The sequence below is a fragment of the Gallinula chloropus genome (genome assembly GCF_964237585.1).
Source record: "Gallinula chloropus genome assembly, chromosome: 29".
In the NCBI taxonomy this organism is placed as follows: domain Eukaryota; kingdom Metazoa; phylum Chordata; class Aves; order Gruiformes; family Rallidae; genus Gallinula; species Gallinula chloropus.
In genome coordinates, this window is record NC_140114.1 from 2,218,812 (window position 1) to 2,246,113 (window position 27,302).

Below are 27,302 nucleotides of genomic sequence, written 5' to 3' on the forward strand. Positions count from 1 at the left end.
GACCACCGGGACCCCTCGGACTGGGGATGGACCAGGCAACACCGGGACCCCGGGAGCCCTCGGACCGGGGACAGGACAGGACGGGACGGGACGGGACGGGACGGGAACCGCCGGGACCCCTGGAGCCAGCGATGGGCCAGAGACCCCGAGCATCACCAGGACCCTCCCGCCGCCACCCCGCGCCCACCTGCCTCCCTCGGGGAGCCGCGCATGCGGAGCGTACCACCCACCCTCAGGGCGCAGGGAGGGGGGGGGGGTCCGGGGTGTGGGGGGGTGGGGGGCGGAGAGCCAGCGGCCGGAGCGGGCACGTTTACACGGGGGCCGAGCGGGGCGGCACCGGCGCGGTCCCCCCACCCCCCCACCTCACCCCCCCCCACCCCAGCATCCCCCCCCCGCCGCCGCGGTACGAATGGTCTGTTCCTCGCGCTCTATTTAATCCCCGCCGCTGCCGCACCGCCGGCTCCAGACCGGAGAGCAGCGCCCGGTGCTGCTGCCGCTGCCGCCTCTGTACCGGCTGGGAGCCCCTCGCCCCGCCGTGGGCACCCACCCACCCACCCTCCGCAGCCACCATGCTGCCCGCTGCCCTCCTGCTGCTCCTCGCCGCCTGCTTCGGCTCCTCCCGGGGAAACCTCTCCCGTGACGGTGAGTAACGGCGCCGGTACCGGGGGTGGGCGATACCCTGTTTCCCCATCCCCTCCATCACTCAGCCCCCTTGGTGAAGGGGATGCGCCTCTTCCTCCATCCCTCCTGCCCCCCCGGGGGGACCGGTAACCCGGTGTGTGGGGGGGTGATGGGGATGGGGATGATGATGATGGGGATGATGATGATGATGGGGGGGGCAACCGGCGGCGCACAAGCGACAGGTGCGGGAGGCGGCGGGGCTGCGCCGTTATGTGGGTCAGGCGCGGCGGGGCCCGGCAGGTGCCGCCCTGCCCCGGGGGCTCCGTCTCCGCCGCTCCCGGGAGGGTCCCGGCGCGGCGGGGGGGGGGCTCAAGGTCACGGTTGTAGCGGTGTTGCCCACCCTGACACACATACACCCTACATCGCCCGGGGCGGGGCTGGGGCCGGGGCGACGGAAGGTTCCAGACAGGCCCCGGCGGGCGGCGGCGGCGGAGCCCGGCCCCTCCCGGCGCTGCCCGCGGCGGGGCGGGTGGAGTCGTGGGTTGAGGTGGGGGGGGAGCGGTGGATGGAGACTCCCCGGTGAGGTAAAGCCCCCCCCCGCCTCCTTTTCCATCCCTCCCCGGGAGGATGGCGGGGGTCGGCGGTGTGTCCCCCCCCCCGGTGGGGAGGCAGACAGACAGACATCCCCATGGGCTGATGATGGAGCCCCAGGGATGGGGGTGACCTCCCCGGCGTGGGAAGCCCCTTCCCCGTGATGGAGCGTGTCCCCGCTTCCCCCCGACCCTCGGTGGGAGCTGTCGGGTCGCATCTCCTTTCCCTCCCCCAATCCCGAGGGTGGGAAGGGGGGGGGGGTTTAAGGAGGAGCAGCCGCTCCCCATCCTCCCCATCCCCCGGGATCGCGCCGCTGCCGGGGTGTCTGATGGCATCCCAGCGTCTGGCCAGTCCGTGGCGGGGCTGGGCTGGAGCATCAGCCCTTGAGACAAAGGGTGTTTACCCGCCCTACACCCCAGCAGCGCCGCGGGTAACGGCGCCCGGTAACGAAACCGCTGCCAAGCAAACGGGGTCTGGGTACCGGCTCCTCAGTCCCGACACCGTGATTCCCGTGCCGGTTCCACCCCGGAGCCATCGCCCCACAGTCAGGGCCTGGAATTCCTGGGGGGGGTGCTGCGTTTGTGGTGATTAAATCGTGTTGGATGCTCGTTCAGATGGGGAGAGGGATGTGGGGAGCTGCAGCAGCTTCCTGAGCCCCAGCTTCTCCCCCTTGCTCTGTGTTTTTGGGGAGGGGGCTGTGGGGGCTGGCTGCCAGCCAGGTGGCTGCTCCGTGGCTGGCTGGAAGCAGGGCAAGGTGGTCGTGGTGTGATGGTGGTGATGCTGAGGGCGGCTGTCGTGGTGGGATGTGTTACAGGGGTCTGAACCTGGCAGCATCCCGAAGACGAGGTTCCCGTCCGCCTCCACCTGCCTCCCCCACAGCCCCATCCCTCCTCTGTCACGGGCAGAGCTGCTTTGGGGGCTGCTGTGGGTTGGTGGCTCAGTTCCCATCCACGAATCCCAAGGTTTATATTTGGTTATGGCCACGGTCCTCCCACGGGAGCCCGAAAGAGTCACTCGGGTGTGGGTGATGCTCAGCCCCACGGCACAGGGATGTCCCAGCATCCTCCCTGTGCTCAGCGTGTGGGTTGGAACTGGGCAGGGGAAGGGTGGGAAGGAGGGTGCTGATCAACCTGATGAGTGCTCTCAGGAGGAGGGGTGGCCGTGACCTGAAGTTGTGTACAGTCCTAGGACAGGATGCAGCCTGGATGATGACACTGCAAGATTCCTTCCTGGCCCAGCCCTGGCCAGGAGCTGCCAGGCTCTCCCTTAGCTGAGGCAGACAGACAGACGGACCCTGAAGGAGCGGAGAGGATGGGTGGCTGAAAGATACTCAAAGAGAAGCTGTGAGCACATCTCTGCAGCCTGTGCCTTACCCTCGTGCCCCTCTGCTCCCAGCGTGGCTCTCCAGCTGGGAACCCCCCCAGCATCACCCTTCCCAGGGTGTGGGATGGAGTAGCTGCCTCCTCTAACTGAAAAAAAAGCTCCTCTGGCATTCTGGATTTCAAAGCTCCAACAGTGACAGGGCCCAGCAGAGCCCCTGGAAGCTGCCTGGGCACTGGGAGCACTGGTGCCCTCCCACTGGGGCCGTGTCGGTGCACTTGGCGGGTGTTGTGCTGGTGTCGGCAGATTTCGGAGTGTTTGGGCTGGGTGCGTGGTTGTCCTTTGCTGGGAGGATTATTCCACTCTGGAGTTGTGTAACCCTTTTGTTTGAACAGTGCCCCACTGTTGTCTCTTGGGAAGCCACCACGTGCCAAAACCAGGCGGTTTTGGGCTGGTTTGGGCCATTTTTCACCTTCCCCTGTGTTGGGTAGGAACCTTCACCCTGTTGTGGTACCGGCATCACAGGCTCTGAGCATCCCTCGGTGAGGAGCACCAGGGAGGAGGCTGGGCAGCTCCAGCAGGGAGCTAAACTCGGGGTCTCCCATCCCTTTTTCTTCCCAGGTGCTTTCCATGTGTTTCTCTTCCTGGGAGAAGCCTCAGGGTCGTAGAGCTGGGTCTGCCCCACCAGGTTTAGATGCCACAGCACGATGGGCAGGGCTGTCCCATCCCACGTAGGTGCTGAGGCTGGTTAGGTGTCCTGTGCCTGTGTCTCCCTGCTCCCTGAGGAGAGCCTGGGCACCGTCACAGGATGCCTGAAGCCAGGTGAGGTGAGGTCCCTGCTGGGGTTTGCAGGTTCAGGAGACCAATCTGGTCTGGAAGGTGGTTTCACCTTTCTGAAGCTGGTGGAGGTGTCTGCATGGCCAGACCATGCAGGAGGAGCTTTCTCTGTCTGGGGAGATGCCCTGTGCTTCCAGATGGTCTCCTTTCTGGAGAAGTCACCCCCCTGCCCTGCCTGTGTGGGAATGGTGTCTAATGGTAGGAGCGTGGGGCTGGGAGAGAGGTTTGGACTCTTATCTGAAGTTCTGGAGCAGATGATGGCTACAGGTCGTGTCCTCCTCCTCCCCAAGGAGATGCTCCTCCATGGGAGGCTGTCTGAGACCTCCAGCCTGGGCAGGAGACCCCAGGGAAGGAGCACTGGGCTGGTGAAAGCCCATCCCTTGTCTGAAGCTTTGATTGCTCCAACTGATGGGCGCAAACACCCATCCTCACCTGTCATCAGGGCTCACCAGATGCTTTGAGTCTCTTTCCACAAGCCCTCGGAGCAGAGGAAGGGGTGACATCCCTGGCGAGGAGGCAGCGTGCAGGCGTGGGGAAGAGGGAGCACAACCTGTCTGTGATACCTGAACACCCTGGGCTGCTTTGGGATGACTTGGATCAGCTGCATGAGGGAAGAGAGCTGGAGACACGGCTGGGATCATCCTCAGCTGGAGGAGAGGATACCTCTGCGAGCGCCCGGGCGGAAGGAGATGGATGGGGAACGTGAAAGCCGCTGCCTGGCACAACACGTTAGGCTCACCAGGCAGCCCTGGCTTTGAAGACAATAGGTGGGATCAAGTGGTGCAGAGCTGCCCCGCTGCGTGCCCAGACGGTGAGGGGATGAGCTGGCACCACCCTGGGACAGGAATCCCTCCCCACAATGCCTTGGATTCTTGGCATGGTCCTCAACGCTGAGGAGAAACCCCCAACAGCCTGCCTGGGATGATGCTGGGATGATGTGGGTACCGCTCCCTCTCCGGAAGGAGAAGGAGGGAAGCGTCCTGCTTGCCCAGGATTCCCAGCTTGAGAGGTCTCCTGCGTGCTAGACGCTGCCTCTGCTCCCTCCGCCCGACGTTCTCGCCTCGCCAGGGGTGTTGGAATCGCTGGAGTAACTGGAGGCGTCTACATCTGGGTAGTCACCCTGGCGCTGGCACGGCCAGGCGCCTGGCCAGATGGAGGGATCCGCGCTCAGGAGAACGGGTTTCTCTTTGGTTTTCACTGGGTTGGCTTTATCCTTGATTTACCCCGATCCGGGGTGTTACGGGGCCGTTCGGATCCTCCTGGGAGGAGCATGAGGGAGGATGCAGGATGTGATTCGGGGTACGGATGAGGTGCGGGGTACAGGTGCAGTGCAGGGTGTGGGATGTGTGTCCAAGGTGCCTTCGCTGCCACCTTGATGGGCTTGGAGCTCGGTGGGCTCTGCTTGTGCTCCACGGGGCCTGTTCACTCATGTCCCTAATGATGGCTGGTGCAGGGTGTGTGTCCAAGGCACCTTCACTGCCATGGTGCCACTGTGATGGTCTTGGAGCTCAGCAGGCTCTGCTCGTGCTCCACTGGGCTTGTTCACCCATGTCCCTAATGATGGCTGGTGCAGGGTGTAGATGTGTGTCCAAGGTGCCTTCGCTGCTGCTGTAATGGGCTTGGAGCTTGGTGGGCTCTGCTCATGCTCCAATGGGCTTGTTCACTCATGTCCCTAATGATGGCTGGTGCAGGGTGTAGATGTGTGTCCAAGGTGCCTTCGCTGCTGCTGTAATGGGCTTGGAGCTTGGTGGGCTCTGCTCATGCTCCAATGGGCTTGTTCACTCATGTCCCTAATGATGGCTGGTGCAGGGTGTGGGATGTGTGTCCAAGGCGCCTTTGCTGCTGCTGTAATGGTCTTGGAGCTCAGTGGGCTCTGCTTCTGCTCCACTGGGCTTGTTCACCCGTGTCCCTAATGATGGCTGCTGCGTGCATGCCCTGCTCGTGCAGGTGCTTCCCGGGAAGCTCTCAGCTCACCGTGCAGGCAGTGGGTGCGTACGCCCGGTGCCCAGCCCTGCCTCCCTCCGGACCCTCTCCAGACCCTCTCCCAGCCCAGGCTGTGGCTCGGCCGTGCAGCTCTGCCACGGTGTCAGCACACGTTGAGTTCCCTCCTCGCTGGTTGCTCAGCTCTTCATTGACTCCGTAGGTCCTTGAAGGTGACGCCAGCGCCGTTAACACCCGCGTAGGCGGATGTAGCTCATTCTCCTCCTCTGAATTACTGGGTCAGCTCAGCTTGAACCATCTGGTCCAGTTCCCTCCCCTCTGCTCTTGGCCAGGCACCTGCGGCCGCAGAGCGATGCAGCGACGGCGAGGTGTAAGCGATCCCTGCCTGGGAGGATGGCTGGGGGGGATGAGGCTCTCCATCCTGCCCTGAAAAAGCTCCTGCTTCCACCCAGGGCTGTCCCAGCTCCGCTGCTGGGCTGTGTGAGGAGGGAGGGAGGGATGGAGGAAGGAGAGGAGCCAGGCAGGAGTCGGACGCGGTGATGTGTTGTGTTTTCTGATGCCAGACGAGGGTACTGAGACCTCGCAGTCGATGGCAGCAGAGGGAGGCAGAGGAGAAGCTGAGACACACACCAAGGGCTGGGCAGGAATGTGCTTATCCATTCCGGTCACCTGCCCGGCGTCACGCTCTGAGGGCGCAGGGACGGCTCTGCGGGTGTCACACGCTGCGGCTCCGGCTGCCCGGGGACTGGGGAGGCTCCTCGGTGTCACCAGCGTGTGCCAGAGGGGTAGTGACACCCTGGAGCCTGGTGGCAGCATCTTCCTGGGTCACCCCGGGGTCTGCATGTGGCTGTGGAGCTGGGAGCTTCCCCTTGTCCCTCCGGGGACCTGCCCCTTCCCGGGCTGGTGATGCTCCAGCCAGAGATGCTCTTCCTCACCCTGTGATGCCCCAGACAGTGTATTAGTGAGCCTGATGCTGGAGCATCAGCTCTTCCAGACAGCTGCTGTTTTCAGGCCGATGTTTCCAGGGAAAGCAAGCTCTGACTCCTCTGATCCAAGCAGCACAGAGAGCAGCAGGCTTCCTGCCCACCCTGGGTTCCCTTTCCCAGTCTGGAGCCAAGCGTGGGGCTGGTGGTGCCCAAGGATGGGGGTGGGTTGGGACCCCGTTGCCCCACACACCCTGGGCATCCACTTTCCAGGCTGGGATGTGTTTGGAGGTATCCATGCCAGCGCTGTGCCCAGGGCAGCAGCTCCTCATGCTCCTTTCTGCTGCCATCAGGCTTGTGCTCTGCTGCCCTCCCAGTCTGAGCTGTATGGAAGGTGGGAGGAGTTGTGGGGTGCTGGTGGTGCTCCAGCCTCTGCTCTTGGCTGGTCTGGGATAACCCCCACCCCAAGCAGCTGAATGCAGTGACACGTCAGCATCACAGCACATCCCTGGGAGGTTCTGTTCTGGCTCTCAGCATCTCCCCAGCTTTGGTTTCTGGGTGCTTTTGTCTCCCTGGGGTGGTGCTGGGGGGGCTTCATCTCCGGGGAATTTGGACCACGCAACCCCAGAGATGACCTGGTGGGCCACAGCCAAGACAGGGTGTCTTGGCCACCTCTGGGCATGACAGAGGATCCACCACAGCCACCTGCAAGAGCAGCGAGGCTGAACCTGTGGATTAATGTTCTGCAATCCCTCCAGTCTGCCTGGGAAGTCAGGAGGAGGCGTTGGTGTGCGGTGCCCATCAGCAGGCACCAGCCTTCGTGCCCATCAGTCCCCTGAGGAAGGGGAGCAGACCAGCCAGGGCTTCCCCATCTCTGATTTCAGGTATAAACACCCTCTTACACAGCCAGACATGGTTAATCTTGGGTGGCTGGGGGTGCCAATCCCTTCCCCCACTCCAGTGCCAGCTCAGCCAGGGCTCCACTGCCAAGGGTTGAGCGACGTCGCCGGGCACGCGCCGGAGCTGTTGGAGACACCTCGCTGGGCAGGCAGGAGAGCCTTAAAACAGAACTGTCAAAGCAAAGAGCTCGTTCCCTTGGCAACAGGCATGTTGGAGATTGGCCTTAGGGTAGGAGCTTAAAAAACACACTCCCCCCCCCAAAAAAAAAATGCATAAGGAGTTTTCAGCTGTTTGCTGTCAAACTGGAGGAGGGTCCTGGGGAAGGGTCGTCCTGCCCTGCCTCCGCTCGCTGCTGCCTGGGGTGGGGGTCTGGGGGGGCTTGCTGCTCCTTCCCAAGGGTGTTTTTCCCCCCCTTGGGATGCTCCTGGGAACGCTCAGACACTGGGCATGGCTGTCATGGTGTTTGGGTTATTTGTGATGGCCCAGAATGGGGAGGGGGGGGTTCCCCACTGCCATCACCCCCCCTACATCTTGTCCTGCCCCCTCCAAGGGCTTGGTGGACCCAGGTCTGCCTGAGCTGGGTGCTCTGTGGGTTTGGGTTTGGCTGGTGGGTCAGGGTGGGAACAGATCCCCTCAGCCATGCGATTGCTGGTGGCTCTGGAAGGAGGTGACAGCTGTGCCCAGAGCTGGGATTCCAGTTGCCCACTGGACTGGTGTGAACACACAAACAGGGCTGAGCGGAGCCACCAGCACCCACCCAGGTTTGTGTGGCTGCCAAAGCTCCAAGCAGGAGCTGCTGATGCTGTCAGGTCCCCCAGCTCCTCATCCAGCCTGCTCCCAATCCCAGCTCTCCACAGGACCTTATCCAGCCCTGGGGCAACTGGGAGAAGGGTGGATGTTGGGGCGGGAAGGGGATGGATGGACCAGGCAGTGCGGTTTGCTCGGGGTCCTGAGGCTGCTTCCCTGTGCTGCTCAAGATGCACGCAGCAGAGGAGGGTGTGTGGTGAGGGCTGGTTTGAAGGCACGCAGGGGGAAAGGGGGGGCTCTGCCAGCTTGTTGGAAAAGCAGCCAGCCGGTGCTGGAGGAGGAGGGAGGAGGAGGAGGATGAGGGCATCCTGCGACCCCAGAGCTCCGGCAGCGTGTGAAACAGCAACCAGCTTCTCTCTTCAGCTGCTTCTCTCTTGGCTGCTGATGGGTTGATAATTGCTGGTGGGTTCCAGTCGCTTAACCCTGGCCAGGCAGCTCTGGCTGTAGTCTTGTGGAGGGGCTGGGGGGAGGTGACGCTGTCCCCACATGTGGGAGAAGGATGTGGTGCCCCACAGTGCTCAGGGCTGAGCCCCTCGAACCAGGACCGGGCTGCTGGAGAGCATCACCTGGCCCTAAGTCTCTGTCAGGGTTTTGGGAGAAGCCCAGGGGTCAGGACAGGCTGTGATGGGGAGCTGGGGCCCTTTGCTTTGCCCCTGGGCTTGGCTGAGTGCCTGGGGGGAGCGTGGCCCCATCCTGTTTGGTGCTGGGACAGTTGGTCCCCCTGTCCCTTCACCTGTTCTCCTCTGGATCTCCTGTACCACATCTGGAGCCCCTGGAGCAGGGGGCTTGGCTGTTGGTGGGCAGCAGGTCACAGCACCCTGTCTGTAAGACATGGAGAGTCGTGTCTTGATCAGGGTCCTTTGACACCCCAAGACTGAATCCCTGGCTGGGGTAAGGATGGGGAGCTGGAGCCAGGGGGCTGGGAGCTGGTGGAGGGGCTGGAGGATGCAAATGGGGGTCTGGATTTGTCCCTGGGGAGGGGGGTGAAAGCAGCCTGGAGCATCTGGATGCCAGAGCTCCTGCCACCTTGCTGTGCCAGGGAAGATCAGCACCCCAGCCTGGCAGTGGGATACCCCAACCCAGCAGCTGGGTGACAGTGCAGGGGTGTCCCTGCTCATGGATCAGCCTGGCTTCTCTCTGCTTTGGGCTGTGAACTCTCTTCCCAGCAGCTGGTCTGTGGTGTGGGATTGTGGATGATCCAGGGATGCTCCAGGCCCTGCTGAGCAGCAGCATCTTCTCACCCCCCACCCAGTGAGCAGGCTGGGGGTGCACAGGGAGCTGGGGGGGGGGGACATGACACAGCCAGGACTGCTGAGCAAAGGGGTACCCCAGATTTATATACCCAGCACAGAGAGCTGGGAGAAGGAGGGGGAAGGACACTGGGAGAGGTGGTGTCCCTCCCCCCAAGTCCCTGTTAGGTGTGCTGGAGCCCTGCTCTCCCCAGGATGGGGGATGGGGTGTGGGGAATGAATTCCTTGTGCTCCCCTTGTGTGCACAGCTGCTGCTTTGAACCTGTTGAGCTGCCCTGATCCCAACCCCCGAGTTCCCTCACTCTTCTCCTCCTGCTTCCTTCCCCATCCCGCCGGTGGGATGGAGTGAGCTGCTGTGTGATGCTGAGCTGCCAGCTGGGGTTAAACCACAGCACCTTCCCATCACATCCTCCTCAGCTGAGCTGGGTTCAGCCTTGACTCTCCATCTGTTCCCTTCACCTCCTGCTGCCCGTCCCCTCCTCTGCCTTGTTCTGGCACGGAGCCATCCCATCCCACCGGCTGCCTCTCAGCCACAGCGCTCCAGTGAAGCTTCACAGCCCTGAGAGATGCCTGAATGCCACAAGTCTGGAAAAGGAGCTGATCCTGGAGGTGTTGGAGCAGGATCCTTTGCCCTACAGCTCCTGGAAGGATGGATCTGCTGTCTGAGGGCTGGAGCGTGCCGGTGTGGCTGGTTTCCACGCCGGGAAGAGGAGCACGGGAGCAGATGTACCCAAACAAGAGCAGGTTTCCACCCCCCCTCTAACAAAATCTGGAGCAACTCAGCTGCTGGTGAGGAGGAGCCTGGAAGTTGGGCTTTGGGTATCCCAGACTGTGGATTCCCAGGCTGCTCACACAGCAGATGTCTGAGCCCGCTTGGCTGGGTTTGGGAGCCACCCAGTTCCAAACTGCCACCTTGGCCGGGCTGCTCCGGTGTCACCGCGCCGGGAAGGGGATGCCTGGGGCTGGGAAAGGAGCTTTTGCAGGTCATGGCTGCTGAGTGAATCCTTAAAATAGGCTCTTTGGAGGAGAGAGAGTGCTTACCGTGGGGAATGGCTGTGCCAGCAGGAGTAGATCGGGTTTTTATGGCAGGGAAACCAGCTGAAATAGAAGAGGAGGAGGAAGAACAGTGAGTGGCGCTCCCTGGGGCTGGAGGGTTTGAGGGGTTTGAGCAGGGGGGGGGTTCTTCTCCCAGGGCTGGGGTCACTTCTGCCCCCACAGAAATGCTTTCCCAGCCTGGAGGCAGGTTTGGCTGGGCACGACGTGGATGTGTCTGGTGGAAGCTGGGAGAGGAGCCTGGGCACCCGAGCTCTCATCCACCCCAAGTGTGGATGCTGGAAGGGTGTCCAGTGTCTGGTGAGGTCGGGGTGGGCAGCAGGACATCCTCCAGACTCACTATGAAGGCTACTGGGCAGCAGGGCATCCTCCAGACACACCATGAAGGCTACTGGGCAGCAGGGGCATCCTCCAGGATGGCTACTGGGCTGTGCTGCTCTTCCCAGGCGTTTCTTACCCCTTCCCTGAGGATGCTGAGGGTGAGGCAGCTCCTGGGGAAGGCAGCCAGCATCGTGCTTGGTTGGAGGAGTCCCTGGAGATGTGATGGAGCAGGGGGGGTCGGTGTGTCTCTGCGTGGCAGCATCCCAGGGCTGGGAGCTGTGGAGAAGGGGCTGTGCGTGCTGGCGGGTCCCACTGCTGGGCTTGGGGTGTGGGGCTGGGAGAGAAGCACAAATGGGGGGTTTATTTCCCTTACAAAAGTGGGTGCAGCCCCCCTGCAGCAAGCACTTCTATTAATACTATTAATTAATGAAATATTGGTTTTTCTAGAGTGCAGCACTCCTGATTTCCCAGTGCCAACTGGGAGCTGAAGCGCGGGCAGCAGCTCCTGGCCTAAAGCAGAGCCTGGCAGAGCTTTGCTGTGGTATTTTGTGGGGTGCTGGTGGTTGCTCACCCCAGATTTGGGGGGATCTGGCATCCTGTGCGTGTTGGGACCCCTCGCTGTCTGTGGGATAACTCCTCACCCTGTTTGCTGGGTGACGGTGAGGGCACAAGTTGGCTGGTGAGGTTTGGGGGTGCCCCTGGGAGGAGAGCGCTGTGAACATGGGGGGCTCTCAGCGGTGTTGGGGGTCCCCACACTGATTGTTCCTACCTGAGCCCTGCACTGGGAGGGCTGGATTCAACCCCATGTGCTTCTCCTGCATCCCTGGGGCTGAGCATGTGCCTCCCCCAGCCTGGCTGTGGGGTCTCAGGCTGCGCGGCCCCTCAGACTGGGGCGATGGGGGGTCCCTAGGAGCTGTTTTGGCTATCGTGTGGCATCGTGGAGAGGACAAGGGACCGTGCCAGCAGCTCCAGGCTGGCAGCAGTCGCTGGCACGGCGGGGCCGGATGCTTGCCCTGGTGTGCAGCACCTGTCCCCGGGCTCGTGGGGGTGGGTTGGACCCGAGTGCCAGGAGGATCTGAAGGGCTTTCGCTGCAGCCAGCCTGGGAGAGCGCCCATCCTCCACTCCCTGTGCCTGCAGGATGCTGCCCGGAGAGCCCCACTGGTGTACCAGCACCCCTCACCCTGCTGTGGGGTGTAGGCAGGGTGGCCTAAACTGTGCCCCCCACCCCCCCCCAGCCCCATCTTCCTCAGGACCCCCAAGGAAGGATGCACAGAGCTGAGGATTTGGGAGCAGACATGGTGCCTTGAGGCATCTTCCAGCTCAGCGTGGGGTGGCAGCTTTGCCCCCTGTGCACCCCCCTAACCCCCCCCCCCACACATACCTGCCATGCTGAGGGTGGGCATCACCCACAAAGGCAGCAGTGAGGAGGGATGAACACCTGTTTTTGGGATGGGGTGAAGCTTCCCCAGGGTGGGATGTGCTGAAGCTTCCCCATGGTGGGATGTGCTGCTCCTTGGCAGGATGAGGTGTGTGTAAAGGGGGGGGGATTGCTGCCCCCCCCTCCCCTCCAGGCCCCACAGCAGCTCCCGCGGCGGCTCTGCCCCTGTTCTGTCAAGGGCCAGCGAGTTGCAGCCGTGGAGGGTTTTAATTAATCCAAACCACCCTGGCGCAGCGGCACGGCCGTGCCCATCTGCTCCTCCAAGCTGTCGGGCCCGCGGCGCCGGGGCTGCCGCGGGATCTAGGTCGTGCCGGAGGGCGCGAGGCCTTAGGCCGCAACCCCCCCCCCCACCCCTCATCCCCAGCTGGAGGGGGCTTTGCAGCTCTATGTAAAAACATGGTTTTGAGGGGGGGCTGGAGACCCCTCTTGTGAGCTGGGGGGGTCGATGGGGAGAAGGGATTGATGTGGAGAAGGGATGTCGCTGCTGGAGCTGCCAAGGGTCTGCGTGAGGCCCTGCGTGTCAGCCAGTGTGGGGGTGCTGGTGGCATTGCCTGGCCCCAGCCCCATGGAAATGCTCTGTGTATGCTCCCCCCCACCTCCAAATACATTCATGAGGCTGGCACTGGGTGTGGGGGAGATGGTAATTGCGTTAATTAAGAGATGAGGCCTGTGCGTGGGGCTGAGGCCCTGTCCCGCCGTGGTTTGAGTTTGGGCGGCGGGCGCTTGCCACAGTCTAATCCCCTAATTGCAGCGGCAGCAGCACAAAGGCATCGTTAAGCAAATTAAAACGAGCCCCAGATGGATCTCTGGAGCTGCTGCCTGGAACCCTGGCCAGTGTGCAGAGCCTGCTGTGTGATGGCGGAGATGTAGCCCCCCCCCCGTAATGGGGGTGGGCATGGGTCCCACTCACCCAATGCTCATCCCTGGTGTTGGGGGGTCGTGGTGATCCCTCCCCCCTCAGCTCTATCTGGAGCATGAGATGGGAACCAGACGGTCTTTGGCCAACTGGGCAGGGCTGTGGCTGAGGGCCAGGGTCAAACCCGGGCACGTGGGGAGCAGCAAAGCTTTGGGTGCAGCACGTTGGTGTCGGTGGCACGGGGTGGGGGGCTTTCCTGGGGCTGGAGGGAATTCACCCCAGGACTTGATGTGTGTCTGGTGATGGAGCAGGCAGGGAAGGATTTGTGTCCTTTCCAGTTTGGCCTCTTCTGGAGCTGACCACCAGCCAAAGGGGCCCCTGGGATGCCCTGCAACCATGTCCTGCCCTCCTCCCAAACCTCCTTGGTCCTTCCTGCTCCCTGTCCCCATCCTTTTGTGGCTGGGCTTAGCTTTCCCAAAATAGCCGTCCTTGGGGCAGGCAGGGGGTTATCTGATCCCATCGCTGCTCTTCTTTGCCCTTGGGCAGCGCAGAGCCATCTGAGGAGCCTGGAGGGAGCCAAGGATGGTGTCTGAGCTGAGGAAAGGCTGGGAAGGGATGTGCCCAGCCCAGGAGCAGCGTGAGGAAGAGAAAACCCCCCTTAAGGAGTATCCCAGGGGGGCAGCCACTACCTGCACCCCACAGACCACACACCATGGACCAGGGATGCTTTTGTTGGGGGGTTGGAGATGGTCAGTGGAGCATCCTGTGGCACGGAGCATCCCCTCACACGGAGCATCCCGTGGCATGGAGGCACCGTGGGTGTGAGCCCCGGCTTGCTGAGCAGAGCTGCTGCCTCCCCAGGCAATTTGTGCCATCTCCAAGCTCTCCTGCTGCTTCCTGGCATCCCCCTGCTCGGATCTGCTTGCTCCTGGCAGCGTCTCTGCCTGCACCTTCCAGCAGCTCCAGGGTCGTGCTCAGAGCCAGGCTGGACATGGATGTCTCTGGTGTTGGCTGGAGCTGCTGCCTGTGGGAAGCAGCATCCTGGGAGCTGCTGGGGTGCTGGGATGGATCCTGCTTCTACATCCACTGAGGATCACAGTGGGACACACAGGGTGACATGTACCCATGAGCAGGTCCTGGTTGTCCCCAGGGTGGTGGGGACAAGCCCCCTGACCCCTGTCTGTGTACCCAGACCCTCTGGAGTGTGGGATCAGCTGGAAAAAAGTCCCACACCATCTGTATCCAGCACGGTGCTGGAACCTAACTTGTCCCAGGGATTTTGGGGTACCCACTGGGTCATCCCCACCGTCTCTTGTTGCTCAGGAATGCTCAGCAGGGATGGGGTGGGGGGATTGCCAAGGGACCCTGCTAACATTTCCCACCCACATCCAGAGAGCCAGCCCACGACGTCGGATGAGACGGTGGTGGCCGGGGGGACGGTGGTGCTCAAGTGCCAGGTGGAGGATCCCGATGACTCCTCGCTGCAGTGGTCCAACCCTGCCCAGCAGACCCTCTACTTCGGGGAGAAACGAGGTAGGGGGTGGGAACTGGGGCTGGGAGAGGGACCTGTCCAGGGGGCAAGGAGCCAGCTCCAGGGCTGGAATGGCGTTGGGATGGATGGGAGGTGTGTTGGAGCCGATGGTGCCATGGAGGGGGATGTTCCTTCCCTCTCCCCACCCGCGGTGATGCCACCAGGCAAAGAGTGGAGGGGTGTGGTGGTGCTGAGCCTGTCCCTCACCCCACTGTCCCCCTTTTTCCCCCCTCCCCTTCCCCAGCACTACGAGATAACAGGATCCAGCTGGAGAGATCCACACCCAACGAGCTGACCATCAGCATCAGCGATGTGGTGCTGTCTGATGAGGGGGAATACACCTGCTCCATCTTCACCATGCCCGTGCGGACCGCCAAGGCCCTGGTCACCGTGCTGGGTAAGCCACCAGTGCCACCACAAGGTGCTGGTCCCTCATCCTGCCCTATCAACTCCTCCTTGAGGTGTTTATTCCCCATCTCTGCACGTCCAGTGAGCAGCCTGTTGTGTTCCTTGTCTCCTCCTCTGCCAGGGATCCCCCAGAAGCCCCAGATCTTTGGCCACGAGCAGCCCATCGATGAGGAGAAGATAGCCAGGCTGACCTGCCGGTCCTCTGGCAGCAAACCTGCAGCCCAGCTCCGGTGGAAGAAGGGCAACAAGGAGCTGAAAGGTGAGTGCCTGGGTGGTGGGGCTCAATTCTGAGGGGCTGGGTGGGCTGGAGGACACTGAGGAGGCAGCTGGAGCACCAGAGATGGGAGATGTACCCAGTGCTGGACCAACAAAGGGCTGGGGACAGGGTGTCCCCTGCTCAACACACACATCAGCCCCACAGATCTGCTTGTGTCCTTCATCCATCACCTCCTGCTGTCCCCTGTCCCCACAGATGAGGGTACTGAGGTGGTGGAGGACCCCAACGGGAAGACCTTCACCGTGAGCAGTCGGGTGGAGTTCCGTGTCACCAAGGAGGACAACGAAGCCGAGGTGACCTGCACTGTGGACCACGAGTCCCTGCAGAACTCAGAGAGGTCCACCACACAGAAGCTGCAGGTCCACTGTACGTGGGGGTGAGGGGACAGGGGGGCCATGTGGGGAAGGGGGCGGGGTGACGCAGAGGGGTGGGAGAGGTGGAGGGGACCCACGTGGCCTTTGGCTTCCCAGCGCTGGCTCCCTGGGACTTGTCTGTGCCACCCCTTGCCCACCCCATGTCCCAAATCCTGCCTGTCCCCTGGGAGGACCAGGAGGAACGTGGGGGCTGCACGGTGCCACCCCAGAGTGCTGATCCCCACCCCAGGGCACCCCCACGTGTACTGCAGCAGGGTGCAGGGTGGTGTTTTGGGGTGCAGGTGGGCCCTGCAGAGAGCAGGGCAGTATTTTGGGGTGCAGGCAGGCCCTATGACATGTGGGATGGCATTTTGGGGTGCAGACAGGTCCTGCATGGTGTAGGGCAGTGTTTGGGGGTGCAGGCAGGCCCTGCAGAGAGCAGGGCAGTGTTTTGGGGTGCAGGCAGCCCCTGTGCCATGTGGGATGGCATTTTGGGGTGCAGGCAGGCCCTGCACGGTGTGGGGCAGGGTTTGGGGGTGCAGGCAGGCCCTGCACGGTGCAGGGCAGTGTTTTGGGGGTGCAGGGCAGGGACAGGCAGTCACCAGCTCTGCGTCTCCTCCTCCTCCAGACAAACCAACAGCGAAGATCGAGCCGCATCCCCAGTACCCACGGGAAGGGGAGAAGCTCCAGCTCCAGTGTGACGGGCAGGGCAACCCCATGTAAGACCCCCCCACCCTTTCTCCTTCCTCCTCAGCCCCCCCAGGCTCTGGCTGACTCATCCTCCCACTGCCAGGCTCCCAAACCCCCCCCCAAATCTTGGGGGGCAGTGTGTCCCAGGCAGCACCACATGGGCTGGGTGCCCACAGCTTGCAGCAAACCCCTCCAGACCCATCTCAACCTCTTTCCTTCCCCTAAACATCCCCCTCCCCCTCAATTTCACCACCTGGTAGGGGGTGTGGGCTGTGCCCCCATCCCACCTTGGGGTGCTGGGAAGGGCAGCAGTGCCTCACCCCCATCCTGCTCTGCAGCCCCCAGGAATTCCTGTGGGAGAAGGAGGGGAGCGACGCGCCGCTGCCGCTGGGCTCTGACAGCGTCCTCATCTTCCCTTTCCTCAACAAGAGTGACAGTGGCACCTACGTCTGCACAGCCACCAGCTCCATGGGCAGCGTGGTGGCCAAGTACAACCTGGATGTCAGTGGTAAGCTGGGGGGGGGACACAAGGTACCAGCATCACTTGGCTTCCCCTGGCAGCTGCTTGTTGGCACAGCCACCTCCATCCCGGCTGGGATGTGCCCCAGGGATGTGGGGATGGGCTGTTTCTTTTGGGGGGGGGGGTGTCAGGGGGCTTGGTTAGCACTAAGGGGGTGCAGTGTGGGGGTGGGTGATGGGCAGAGAGCTGCATCCCCAGCTCATCTGGCTGCATCCCAGCCCTTCCCTGTGCGGTGTGGGGCTGCTGCTGGGTTGGGGGTGGGGGGCAAGGAGGGCAGAGAGGTGGTGGGGTGAGGGGGGAGTGGAGCAGGGATGTGGCACAGCCATGGCTGAGCTCGGTCCCTGACGTGGAGGGGAGATGGGGGAGGGGGGGACAGTGGGGGGCTGCAGGCAGGACTCTGCTGGAGCCTCTGCGTGTCACCGCCGTGAGCTGGGGAGGATTCCAGCCAGCTGACCCCTCCAAACACTGAGGTTCTGGAGAAGGGGTCCTGTGGCTTTTCCTGGAGCTGCTGCCACCCGTTGCACCCCATCCTGTGTCCCCAAAGCCTGTGGGGAGGGCTGGCACCCATTGCTTCCCCTCTACCCCCTGCCCTGCCTGTGCTGTGCTGCTGCTGTGCCCTGCTGCCCCCATCCAGGAGCTGGGGAGGGGGCTGCGAGCGCTTCTCCAGCCCAGTCCCATGCTCAGCCCCCAGCCCCTTGCCCAGCAGCTTCCTGTGGTGGTCAGAGCCTGTTCCCCCCCTCTTTGGTTTTGGCCTTGGATTTGGGGCTGTCCCCCTCTTCTGCTGAACCTCTTGCCATCTCTCTCTTCTCTACCAGCCTTGGACTTTCCATCTGCAGCGCTCCCACGTGTCCCAGCTCCTCCCATCCCCATCCCAGTTCCCTCCCTTCTTGTTGTGGGCACTGACTGTCCTTCCTGTCTGATGTGGCTGTGGGTAGATGGGCATGGCAGCGATGGCACCCTGAGCACCCTGTGTCATCCCCCCCCCAAATCCCCCTCCTCTGCCCGCTCAGGATGAGCCCCCTCCACGCCCAACCCTGTGCAGTCACTCCTTCATCACCCCCTGGGTCCCCTCATCTCTGTGGGTGCAGGGAGTCAGTTCCTGAGCACACAGCAGCACCCAGGGTCCTCCACATCCATCATCTGTCCGTCCATCCATCCATCCATCCAGGAGCACAGCAGCCCCAGGGTGCTCAGCACCCATCTGTAGGCTTAGAGCAGCATCCTGGGGTGCTCAAGGAGCACACAACCCCCAGGACACCAGCATCCCTCACCTGCTCTATGTCCCAGCTCCACATCAAGGCTTGGTTCCCATTATCAACCCCCTCTTTGCCCCCCACCCAGAGCTGCTCAGAGCTCTGGACACCATCACCAGAGCGGGGACAAAGGGGTCCCTGAGGAAGAGCGTCAGTGGCACCTCACCCTGGGTGATCCTTCCCAGCCAACACAGCCCCAGGGCTCCGTGGGCAAAAGGGTCCCAGTGGGGTCCCTCATGGAAGAAGGTGGTGACCAGAGGGGTGCTGGTAGGGTAGGAGATGGGGAAGCCATTCCCACCCCTTCATCCCAGAGGATGCTGGCAGGAGAAGAGGAGCAGGACCTGTGGCTGAGGAAAGGGGTTTTCATGGAAGGAGCTGCTGAGAAGAGCAGGGTCCCCCACGCTGGGGTCCCCTCCCCAGGGGGCTGTCACCTCGTAGCACCTCCCCAGGGGTTGATTGGTGTCCCTGTGTTTTTGTCGTCTTCCCCAGATCTTCCCCAGCTCCCCACCCCACACGTTCACTCCACTCCAGCCCCTCCGCCGGGCCCTTCCCAGCCCATCTCTCATGCTTCCATGGCCACCGCTTCATCCTTCACTCCAGCTCCCATCCAAGGTACCGTAAGCTCCTTTTCTGTCTCTTTATGGACCAGCTGCTCTGCAGGAGGATGGTGGCCCAACCCTGGGCTTGGGGGACACCTTTACCACATTCCCAGGTGCCCAACCAGTCCCTGTGCAGCTGCTGCTTGGGGTCTCTGTGTGTGTGTGTGTGTGTGGACCCCACAGCCACTGTCTTGTGTGTTGGGAGAGCTGAGACCCCGGAGCCTGGGCTTGTGTGAGGGTCCTTCCAGCTCTTCCACAGCAGCAGCTGCTCGTGAGCTGCAACCTCTGCTGTGTGTCCGTGTCAGATGTTGTCCCTCTGTCCTGTTGCCTCACCCTGTCCTGTCCCAATCCTTCTCTGAACCTTTCTGTGGCTCCATCCCTGCGAGCTGATGGGGGATTTATCCCCAGGACTCTACCCTGGGATCCCCACTGTGGGCTGTGGACTGGCTGTGGGGTCCCCCCCCCAAGTCCCTTGGGGTGCAGCAGGTGGCTGTGTCATCCTGCACATCACCCTCCTGCCAGCACCATGCAGGGGGGACAGTGAGCCAAGCCCAGCTCTGCCTCAGTTTCCCCATCCAAGGCAGAAACCCACCGTGAAGGATGCAGGATGGCGGCTGCGCCGGAGTGACCAGGGGCTGCGCCGGGCACGTCGCTGGCACCACCCCAGGGCTGCAGGGAGGGCTTTGCCCATCACAGCTCTTCTCAGCCACCTTCCTGCTGGGCCAGCACTCCCAGCTCAGCCATCAGGCTCCCCCCAGGAGCCGGCACCGATGGCTGCTGCTTCTTCACCCTCCTCGCTTCCCCCCGCTGCCACCATCACCTCGCTTCTGCCTCAACATCTCATCCACAGCAGGGTCGAGCTGAGCAGGATCAGGCCCTGTGAGGCTGGGTGAGCCCTGGTCTCTGCTCTGCAGGGTCCACAGCGTCTCCTTCTCTCTCTGTTTCTCTCCCTTGGCCGCCGGGGCAGACGCCAGCCCGGTGCCCTCCACCTCCAGCACGTACCACGCGGTGATCGGCGGGGTGGTCGCTGTCATCGTCTTCCTCCTGCTCAGCCTCCTCATCGTCTTGGGACATTACCTGATCAGGCACAAAGGTACGGGGTGCTGGAGCCGTGTGGGGGTGCTGGAGCCACACAGTGGGGGCTTGGAGCCATATGGGGGGGTGCTCAGAGCCCTGGCACAGCCAGCAGTGCTCCCCCAGCCGTGGGTCTCTGGCAGCCGGGCTCCATCCCTGAGGGGAGTGGGTGGAGGTGAAGGGATGCAGATGGTTCCCTTGTGTCCAGGGAATCCCAGCGTGGCTTCAGGCACTGACCCTGGAGCAGGGATCTCCCTGGAGTCCTGGGAAGCTCCAGCTGGAGGTGGCTCCTATCCCATTTCTCCATCACTTCTTCACAGCTTGGGATCCCCCCCCTGCCCTGGGACAGCCTGTGCTGCCATCCCCATCTGTGCCCAACCTTCTCCACCTCCCTGGCTTCCTCAACGCCCCTCCAGCCCCTCCACCTTCCTCTTCCTCTCCCCCACACACTGTTTCCAGCTCCCCATCCCCGGCCTTTTCATCCACCCAGCAGGTTTGTGCGTAGGACACGGGGAGACGGTCACATCCAGCCAGCGGCAAACCCCACCAGAGGTGATGTGTGAGTAAGAGCCCCCCCACCCACCCCCCAATTCCCCATCCCTGCCCTCTGAGCACCCCCCCCCTCCCCAACAGCTACACCCTCTGCCCCACACCGTGCCGGCTCTGGGGGCTGCCAGGACCTGGACCCTCCAGGAGGACGGCAGCTTTGCAGAGTGGGGGGGAGTAGGGACAGGGGTGCGAGGAGGAGCAGGGAGTGTGTCTGGAAGCACAAGTGGGGGGCTGCTGCTTGTGAAGGGGGGGACCCAGCATCACCCCCTCCCAAAGCCCTGAGCAGCCCCCACTGACTCACACCCCCCAAAGCAAAGCTCATCCCAGAGAAACCAGTGACTTTTCCATTTCAGGCTGGATCCCACGGACTCTACTCTCCACAAGATCTTCCCCCCACCACCAGGACCCTTCCTGGCTTTCCCCAGCTTTCCTAGAAGCAGGGTACCAACAGATCACCCCCAAAAAAACAATGCTGACCCCCTCCCCTTCTTCTTCACCCAGGTACCTACCTGACCCACGAGGCCAAGGGCTCTGATGATGCCCCAGATGCTGACACAGCCATCATCAACGCCGAGGGCGGCCAGCCCAGCAGCGATGACAAGAAGGAGTATTTCATCTAGGGAGGAGTTGGGGGAGAGCAGGAAAAGGAGCCCAGACACCCCGATGGAAACAACAGAAACCAGACCACAAAAAAAAAAAACCACCACCACCCCCCCTTCCCCCAAACTCACCCCTTTCCCCCCCCAAAAAAAAAAACTCCAACCCAAACAGATCATTTTTCTCTCGCGCCCGGTACGGGCGGACGGACGGACGGAGAAAGAGGGATGAGGGGATAGAAGAGAGCAGAGAGCAACCCGGCCCCGAGACCTGGTGATGATGATGATGATGATGATGATGATGATGATGCTTGAACTTGTACAAACCGTTCTGACTCGGGCCAGTGGAAGCCCCAGCCCTGTTCTGCTTGCTTGCACCCCCATCCCCACCACCGAAACACCCACCACCCCGTGAGTGAGCGACTTTTCCTTCCTCCTTTGGACCTTTGCTTGGGTTTCGTGGCTGCTCTTTGCTTTTTGGGGCCCTTGGTGGGGGGAACAGCAGGGGCTGGGGTTGATGTAGCTCTTCTTTTTTGGTTTTTTTACCCTTATGTTTCTCTCTATTTTGAGTTTCTTCTGGTTTTTTTGATAAGCCAAGGATAAAATCAGCTCCAGGCTCTGGGTGTGATGGCTCCAGCCAGGCTGGGAAGTGGTGGCTGGTGTGGGATGCTCATGGGGGAGCATCTCTACTTCCAAGGTCTCAGTGTGTGGCTGGGGGGTGAGCAGGGAGCAACACACCCCCCCCCCCAACCCCCTTTCCCTCCCTTCCCCTCCTCTCCAAGCCCCCTGCCCTGTTTTTATCCTTGGTGGTTCTTGTGGAGCAGTGTCCCCTGCGGGAGGGAGAGCTGTCCTCGTGCAGTAGATGTGTGAACTGGGGGAGGGATCAACTTTTTCCAGGGTGGGAATTCCTGAAGCCCCCAAATGAGACTTGGGAGCTGCTGGGGAACTGCAGCTCTTGGGTCCCACCCCGGTGGGAGGGGGGGTGGGGTGGGGGTGGGGAGAGGTTTTTGGGGGGTGAATCCAGAGAAAAAGCCCCAACTTTTTACAAAATTCTCTGATTGGAAACGTCAATTTCAACCCATCTATTGAGATGTTCAGAGCAGGAGGGGCCCTGCCTGTGCCAGGAGAGCTGGGGGCTGCAGCCATCACCTTTTCCCTCATGGCTGGGCCAGCTCTGGGGTTCCTGTGGCCTCTGGAAAGGTCCTTCAGACCCAGAGATTGGTGTCAACTGGAGGGGACGTGGCTGGTGGCACCCCAGGAGCTGAGCTGGAGCAGAATCGCTCCCCAACACCAGCAGCTTGAGGGCTGGGAGCTGTGCAGAGAGGGGCTCTGGTGGGGTTGCTGCTGGGAGGGGTCTGCACCCCCCCTAATATCCCTCCCAACCCTCCTCAGCCCCTTCCCAGGGCACGTGGGAGCTGGGGAACAGCTGGTTTCTCCTCAGCTCCAAGGGCTGCAGCCAAGAGCAGCTGAACCACTCGGGTTTGGAGTGGTGGGTGGTCAGGGGGGCTCTGAGGAGACTGGGGGGGGGGGGCTCTGAGGGTGCTGGGGGGGGAGACTTGTCCTACCTCCTGCTTCACAAACTCTTCCAAGACAAAACCAAGCAGCTTTCCCAACCTCTCCAGTGTGTCCCCAGGTCTGTTTGCCCCCCACCCACAGGACGGGGCTCTGCACAGCCCTGGGGAGCCAGGTCCCCTCCCTCACCCCTGGGATGAGGTTTTCCAGCTTCCCAGGATCCCAGATCCCTCCCTCTGGACCCGTGGGGTTTGCAGGAGCTGCCTGTTGGCTGGGGGCACCCTGTGGTTTTTTGGGTGGGCTGGAGGAGCTGAACTCTTTAGGAAGGACCAAAAGCCCTTGGTGATGGGGTAACCTCACCCTGGGAAGCAGAGGAAGAGCTGGTGTCCTCCAGCCTTGGGGATGCTGGATCTGGACCCTGACCTGAGCAGGGATGTCCTGGGCCAGGAGCTGGGGCCAGGAGCTGAGGATGAAGAGGCTGGGTGGAAGGCAGGGAGTGTTGAGCAGGGTTGTGGTCGGTTCACCGTGGGGTGGGAGCACACAGGGTGTTGGCACCTGGAGAGGGGGATTTCCTGGAACCACCATCCATGGGGAAGAAAACCTGGGGGTTTTCCCAGCGTGGGGCCTCCTCTTCCCACCTATGGGGAGGAAGATGATGGTGTAGAGTCCCTAAAGCATCTCCCAGGGCTGCAGACATGGATGCTGATGCTGCTGAGCACCGAGCACGTGATGATGCTGAGCTCCTCAGGCGTCCTCCCTTCCAATAAAAACCCACCCACGAGTCTCCAGGTAGAGATTTCATCTCCTCCTGAGTCTCTGGGTTACAAAACAAGCCCCAGTTTGGGGGGCTGGCAGGGGAAAAGGGGGTTAACTGGTCCCCAAGGCCAGGCAAGGGGGAAGCTGAGGCTGGTCAGGGGGGTTGTGCCCCCTCAGGAAGCTTCTCCCCAGCATTGTTGGGTACCCCAGAGCTGCCCCAGGGGCTGGTGCTGGGGGGTGGTCGCTTCACCCCTGGCCTGAGGAGTCAGGATTTGGCCTCTTTGAGGTGTCCTGGGGTGGGGGAAGTGGAAGGAAGAAGTGTTGGGGGGGACTGGGAGCAGTGGGAGCATCAGCACTGGACCCAAGGGAGGTGTCACAGAGGGAGGGGCTGGGTCTTGCCCTGGGTGGGCTCCTGGTCCCACCACGGCCCCCCCCAGTGTCCTGGGCACGGTGGGAGGGGGGAGATGGCAAACAAGGGCTGAGGGGCGGTGGGAGGTGTTGGGTGGGACCCCTTGGCGTGGGGAACACGGAGCCCCCACGTGAGGGGTGACATACACGAGGTCACAGGTGCCACCAGCAGTGATGCTGTGGTGTTGGGAGGGTGTGGTGATGGTGTAGCCATGGTGTAGCCATGGTGTAGCCATGGTGTAGCCATGGTGATGCTGGGGGAAGGGGCTCTCCAGTTAGGGTGCTGGTGGATAGATCAGGGCCCAGCTGTGATGGGGAGTGGGAAACACCAGCTAGGGACCCCCCAAGGGTGGGGTTGGGGTGCACTGAGCACCCTGAGTCCTTTGGGGTGGTGGATACACCGTGTTGTGGGTGTGAAGAGGAACAGGCACACAGCCCTGAGCAGGGGGGCACGAGGGGTGTCAGGGGACACCGTGCACCATGCGGAGAGGGTGCTGGGGTGCACCCCGTGGGACAGGGTGCCGGGGTTGGCACACTGTGGTGCACATACAAGAGGTGAGGTGGACTGGGAGGGTACACCTTGACACTAGGACCCCCCACACCCTCAGATTGGGGTGTTGGGGGGGGGGTACCTGGTGTCCCAGATGTGGCTGATGGGGGAAGCAGTGACAGGGGGTGTGGTGACACCAGGGCCACCCCATCATGGGGAGAGGGGACACCAGGCTCCTGCCCCTCCCCTGGGGGAGACCCCAGACCCATCACTGGCCCCTTTGGGGGGGTCAGGGAGTGGGGGGGGGGTGGGGGTGTGAGGGTGTTGTGGCTCCACCCCCACCAGCAACCTCCCTCCCCGCTGCATCACCGGGTGCGGGGTCTCCGAACCGGGACCCAGCCAGGGCTGGGGGGGTGAGGAAGGACACAGGACCCCCTGCCCTCCCCTTCCCCACCCCCAGCGAGGCTCCAGCTGGCGCTGAACTCTCAATAGACACGAAAGCCATATTTGTAGGGAGCTCTGGAGAGGCTGTGGGGCAGGGCAGAGGACGGGTCCGTGGTGTCGTGCTGTGTTCTTGTCTGTACATACCAAGGGGGAGGACGAGCCTTGATGTGACTTTATAACCTTTCTAATATCCTGTGCTAATCTCGGAAAATAATCCTATAAATATATCTGGATTACACACGTGCCCTGCCTCTGCCTCTCTGCTTCTGCCTGGGGTGGGGAGGGGTGTCATTGCTGCCACCCCCTTGGGGTGTTGGGGGGGATAGCAGGGTTGGGGAGGGCAGCAGGGCAAGGGGAGAGGGCAGGATGCAGCCTTGGTGGGGGAGGACACACAGCTGAGCCCATGGAACAGCCTGTGAGGGCAGAGCTCAGCCCCCTCAAGCTCTTGATTTTCCCTCAAACTGCTGTCTCCCTGTCCCTGGATCACCCCCCACTTTACCCCCAGACCTCCAGCTCCTCCCCAAATCACCAGTCCCCCCAAACCACTGTAACCCCCACTCCCATCCCCTGAAACCCCCCCTCTCACCGACACTGGGGGTGCTCCCACCCGGCCTGAGGGCCACCCTGACGCCCCCCCCAGGCTCCACAGGTTCCCCCCCCCCCTCAAAACCTGCTGCCCAGGAGCCGTGTGGCTCAGCACCAGTGCCAGGGGGTGACCCCAGGAGCTCCAGCTTCCTGGCAGGTCATCCCCAGGAAGGGCTGTGCCTTTCCTTGCTGTCCAGGAGCTGGAAAACACTCCACACCCGAGCTGTGCCACCACCAGAGCAGCCTCAACAGCCACCTGCACCCCCATCACCCCCCCCAGAACCAGCTGCCTGCACCCCATCACCCACCCTACACCCCAGAGCCAGCCCCCTCCCCATCCCACAGTCGGTACCCACGGGATGACACCCCCTGGATGCCCAAATCCAGGCATCAGCGCAGCCAGGAGGGCTGTTCCTGATGAATTTGACGTGTTCTGCCAAGAAACAACCATTTCCTTCTCCAGAAACCGGCTTTACTGGCAGCCCTGACCCCCCTGTTTCCTTCAGGCCCTGGCACAGGGGGCTGGGGGGGGCAGGAGGGCTGCAATTAAAGCAGCAGCTCTTATCTCGTTAGCACAGTCATTCGCCTCCCTTCCAAGGGGGAGAGCAAAGCAGAGGGGGCACCGCTGCCCTGTGAGGTGGTTTTTGGGGAGCACAGCACCCTAGGGAGAGCATGCAGGGCTGAGCACCCACCCCCAGCGCTCAGCACCCACCCCCAGCGCTCAGCACCCACCAGAGACCCCCAAAACCAAAGGAAGGAGCATAAGGACCATCCCAGGAAGGTGTGATGGGCAACTGCAACCCGGGGGTGAGTGTGTCTGTGTGTGTCCCCCAGCCCCTTCCCATAGGGATTGTCCATCCCCCCCAGCTGTGGGTGCTGAGTGGGGTTTGCTGGGAGGGGGTGGGGGGTGTCTCCAACCTTCCTTGGAGGCTGTGGGGAAATTGAGGGGGGGTTGTGTAGAGCAGGGGGGTGGCACCCCACCACCCCGTGTCCCCGAGGTATCAGCAGGGAGCAGCCTCCCCTCTCCCAGCAGCGTGTCCCTCCCTGATAACCACCCTGAGCACCCCAACCCAGCTCAGCACCCCTCCTGAGGGGGCAGCTCCGGCCGCGCCGTGGGTCACAGGGGCACCCACCATCCCTTTGGGCACGGCACATCCCACCCTGACCCCCCCCACTGGTTTTGTCCCAGAGTCCCATCATCCTGGAGACCACAAACTCCCTGGACCTGCTGGAGATCCTGGATAGCATCACCTATGAGGATGGCAACACCACCCTCCCGGAGTACGACCCCGCGCAGTACGACGCCGCGCCTTGCCACAACCAGTACTGCGCCTTCTTCCAGCGCCTGGCACCGGCTTTCCTGGCTGGCGCCTGTGCCGCAGCCGCCCTGGCTACTGGGATGCTACTGGTGGCACTGGTGAAGTGGCCCCACGCTTGGGCTTGGCCCCAGAGCCGAGCGCTGGTGGCTCAGCTGGCTGTAGGGACGGGGCTGTTCGCTGCCGCACTGCCGGCGGTGGCGGCCGGCATCGGGTACGGCTGGCGGTTGGGCACGGGGATGTGCAAGCTCACCCACCTCCTGTGGCACTGGAGCCTCTTTGCTCAGGGGTTACTGGTGGGGACCAGCTCCTGCAGCACCGTCTGGTGTCGCTGGGACCCCCGGAGCCGACGCTTGGCCGTGGCCCTGTGGGTCGGGGCGCTGGTGTTGGCGACGCCGGCGGCTCTCGCCAGCGGCACGGCGGAGGCCACCGACACCAACTGCCTCCGCCGCAGCGTGGAGGTCCTCTCACCCACCTACCTGGTGTCCCTCACCCTGTGCCTCAGCCTCTTCCTGCTGCCGCCGGTGGTGTTGCCGGTGGCCACGCTGGCCATGCCGCGGCTGCGGGCGGGCTGGGAGCCGGGGGTCTGCGTGAGCTGGTTGTTCTTGGGGCTGTGGGTGCCGTACGGCGTGGGGCTGGGGGTGGATTTCCTCCTGCACACCCAGGTGCTGCAGCCCACCTGCGGCACCTTCGAGCACTTCGACTTCGTGCTGGGGGCGTGCGAGGGGCTGGGGGTGCTGCACGCCTGCCTGGGGCCCGCGGCGCTGCTGGCTGCCGGGCTGGCTCGCTACCGGGGAACCGCCGGCGGCTGCTGAGCTCCTGGGTGCCACACCGACCCCCCCAGCACCAGCCCCATTGCCACTGCAGCCAGCAAGACTCGCCTTGGCCCCCATCCCCAGATCTGAGGGGAGGGGAACCTGGCTACAAGTGGTTCTCATCCATCCCTCCTTCCATCCCTCCCTCCATCCGTCCATCTGTCCTTCCCTTCATCCCTCCATTCCTCCCTCCATTCCTCCCTCCATCCCTCTCTCCATCCATCCCTCTCTCCTTCCCTCTCTCCCTCCCTCCATCCCTCCCTCCAT

The 27,302-nt window shown here is 62.6% G+C and overlaps 2 protein-coding genes across 2 annotated transcripts; both read left to right on the forward strand.

Moving 5' to 3' along the window:
• Positions 1–569: 569 nt before the first annotated feature.
• CADM3 (cell adhesion molecule 3) lies at positions 570–20,733 on the forward strand (the record flags this gene model as incomplete). The annotated part of the gene is made up of 11 exons (XM_084276786.1): positions 570–642; positions 14,252–14,392; positions 14,635–14,787; positions 14,920–15,057; positions 15,271–15,441; positions 16,057–16,147; positions 16,457–16,626; positions 18,381–18,503; positions 19,458–19,583; positions 20,055–20,123; positions 20,615–20,733. The coding sequence occupies 11 exons, from the start codon at positions 570–572 to the stop codon at positions 20,731–20,733; spliced, it is 1,374 nt and encodes a 457-aa protein (XP_084132912.1).
• A 4,957-nt stretch (positions 20,734–25,690) lies between these two features.
• On the forward strand, positions 25,691–27,035 carry ACKR1 (atypical chemokine receptor 1 (Duffy blood group); the record flags this gene model as incomplete). Its single annotated transcript, XM_084276674.1, has 2 exons — positions 25,691–25,711; positions 26,094–27,035. The coding sequence occupies 2 exons, from the start codon at positions 25,691–25,693 to the stop codon at positions 27,033–27,035; spliced, it is 963 nt and encodes a 320-aa protein (XP_084132800.1).
• Positions 27,036–27,302: the final 267 nt, after the last annotated feature.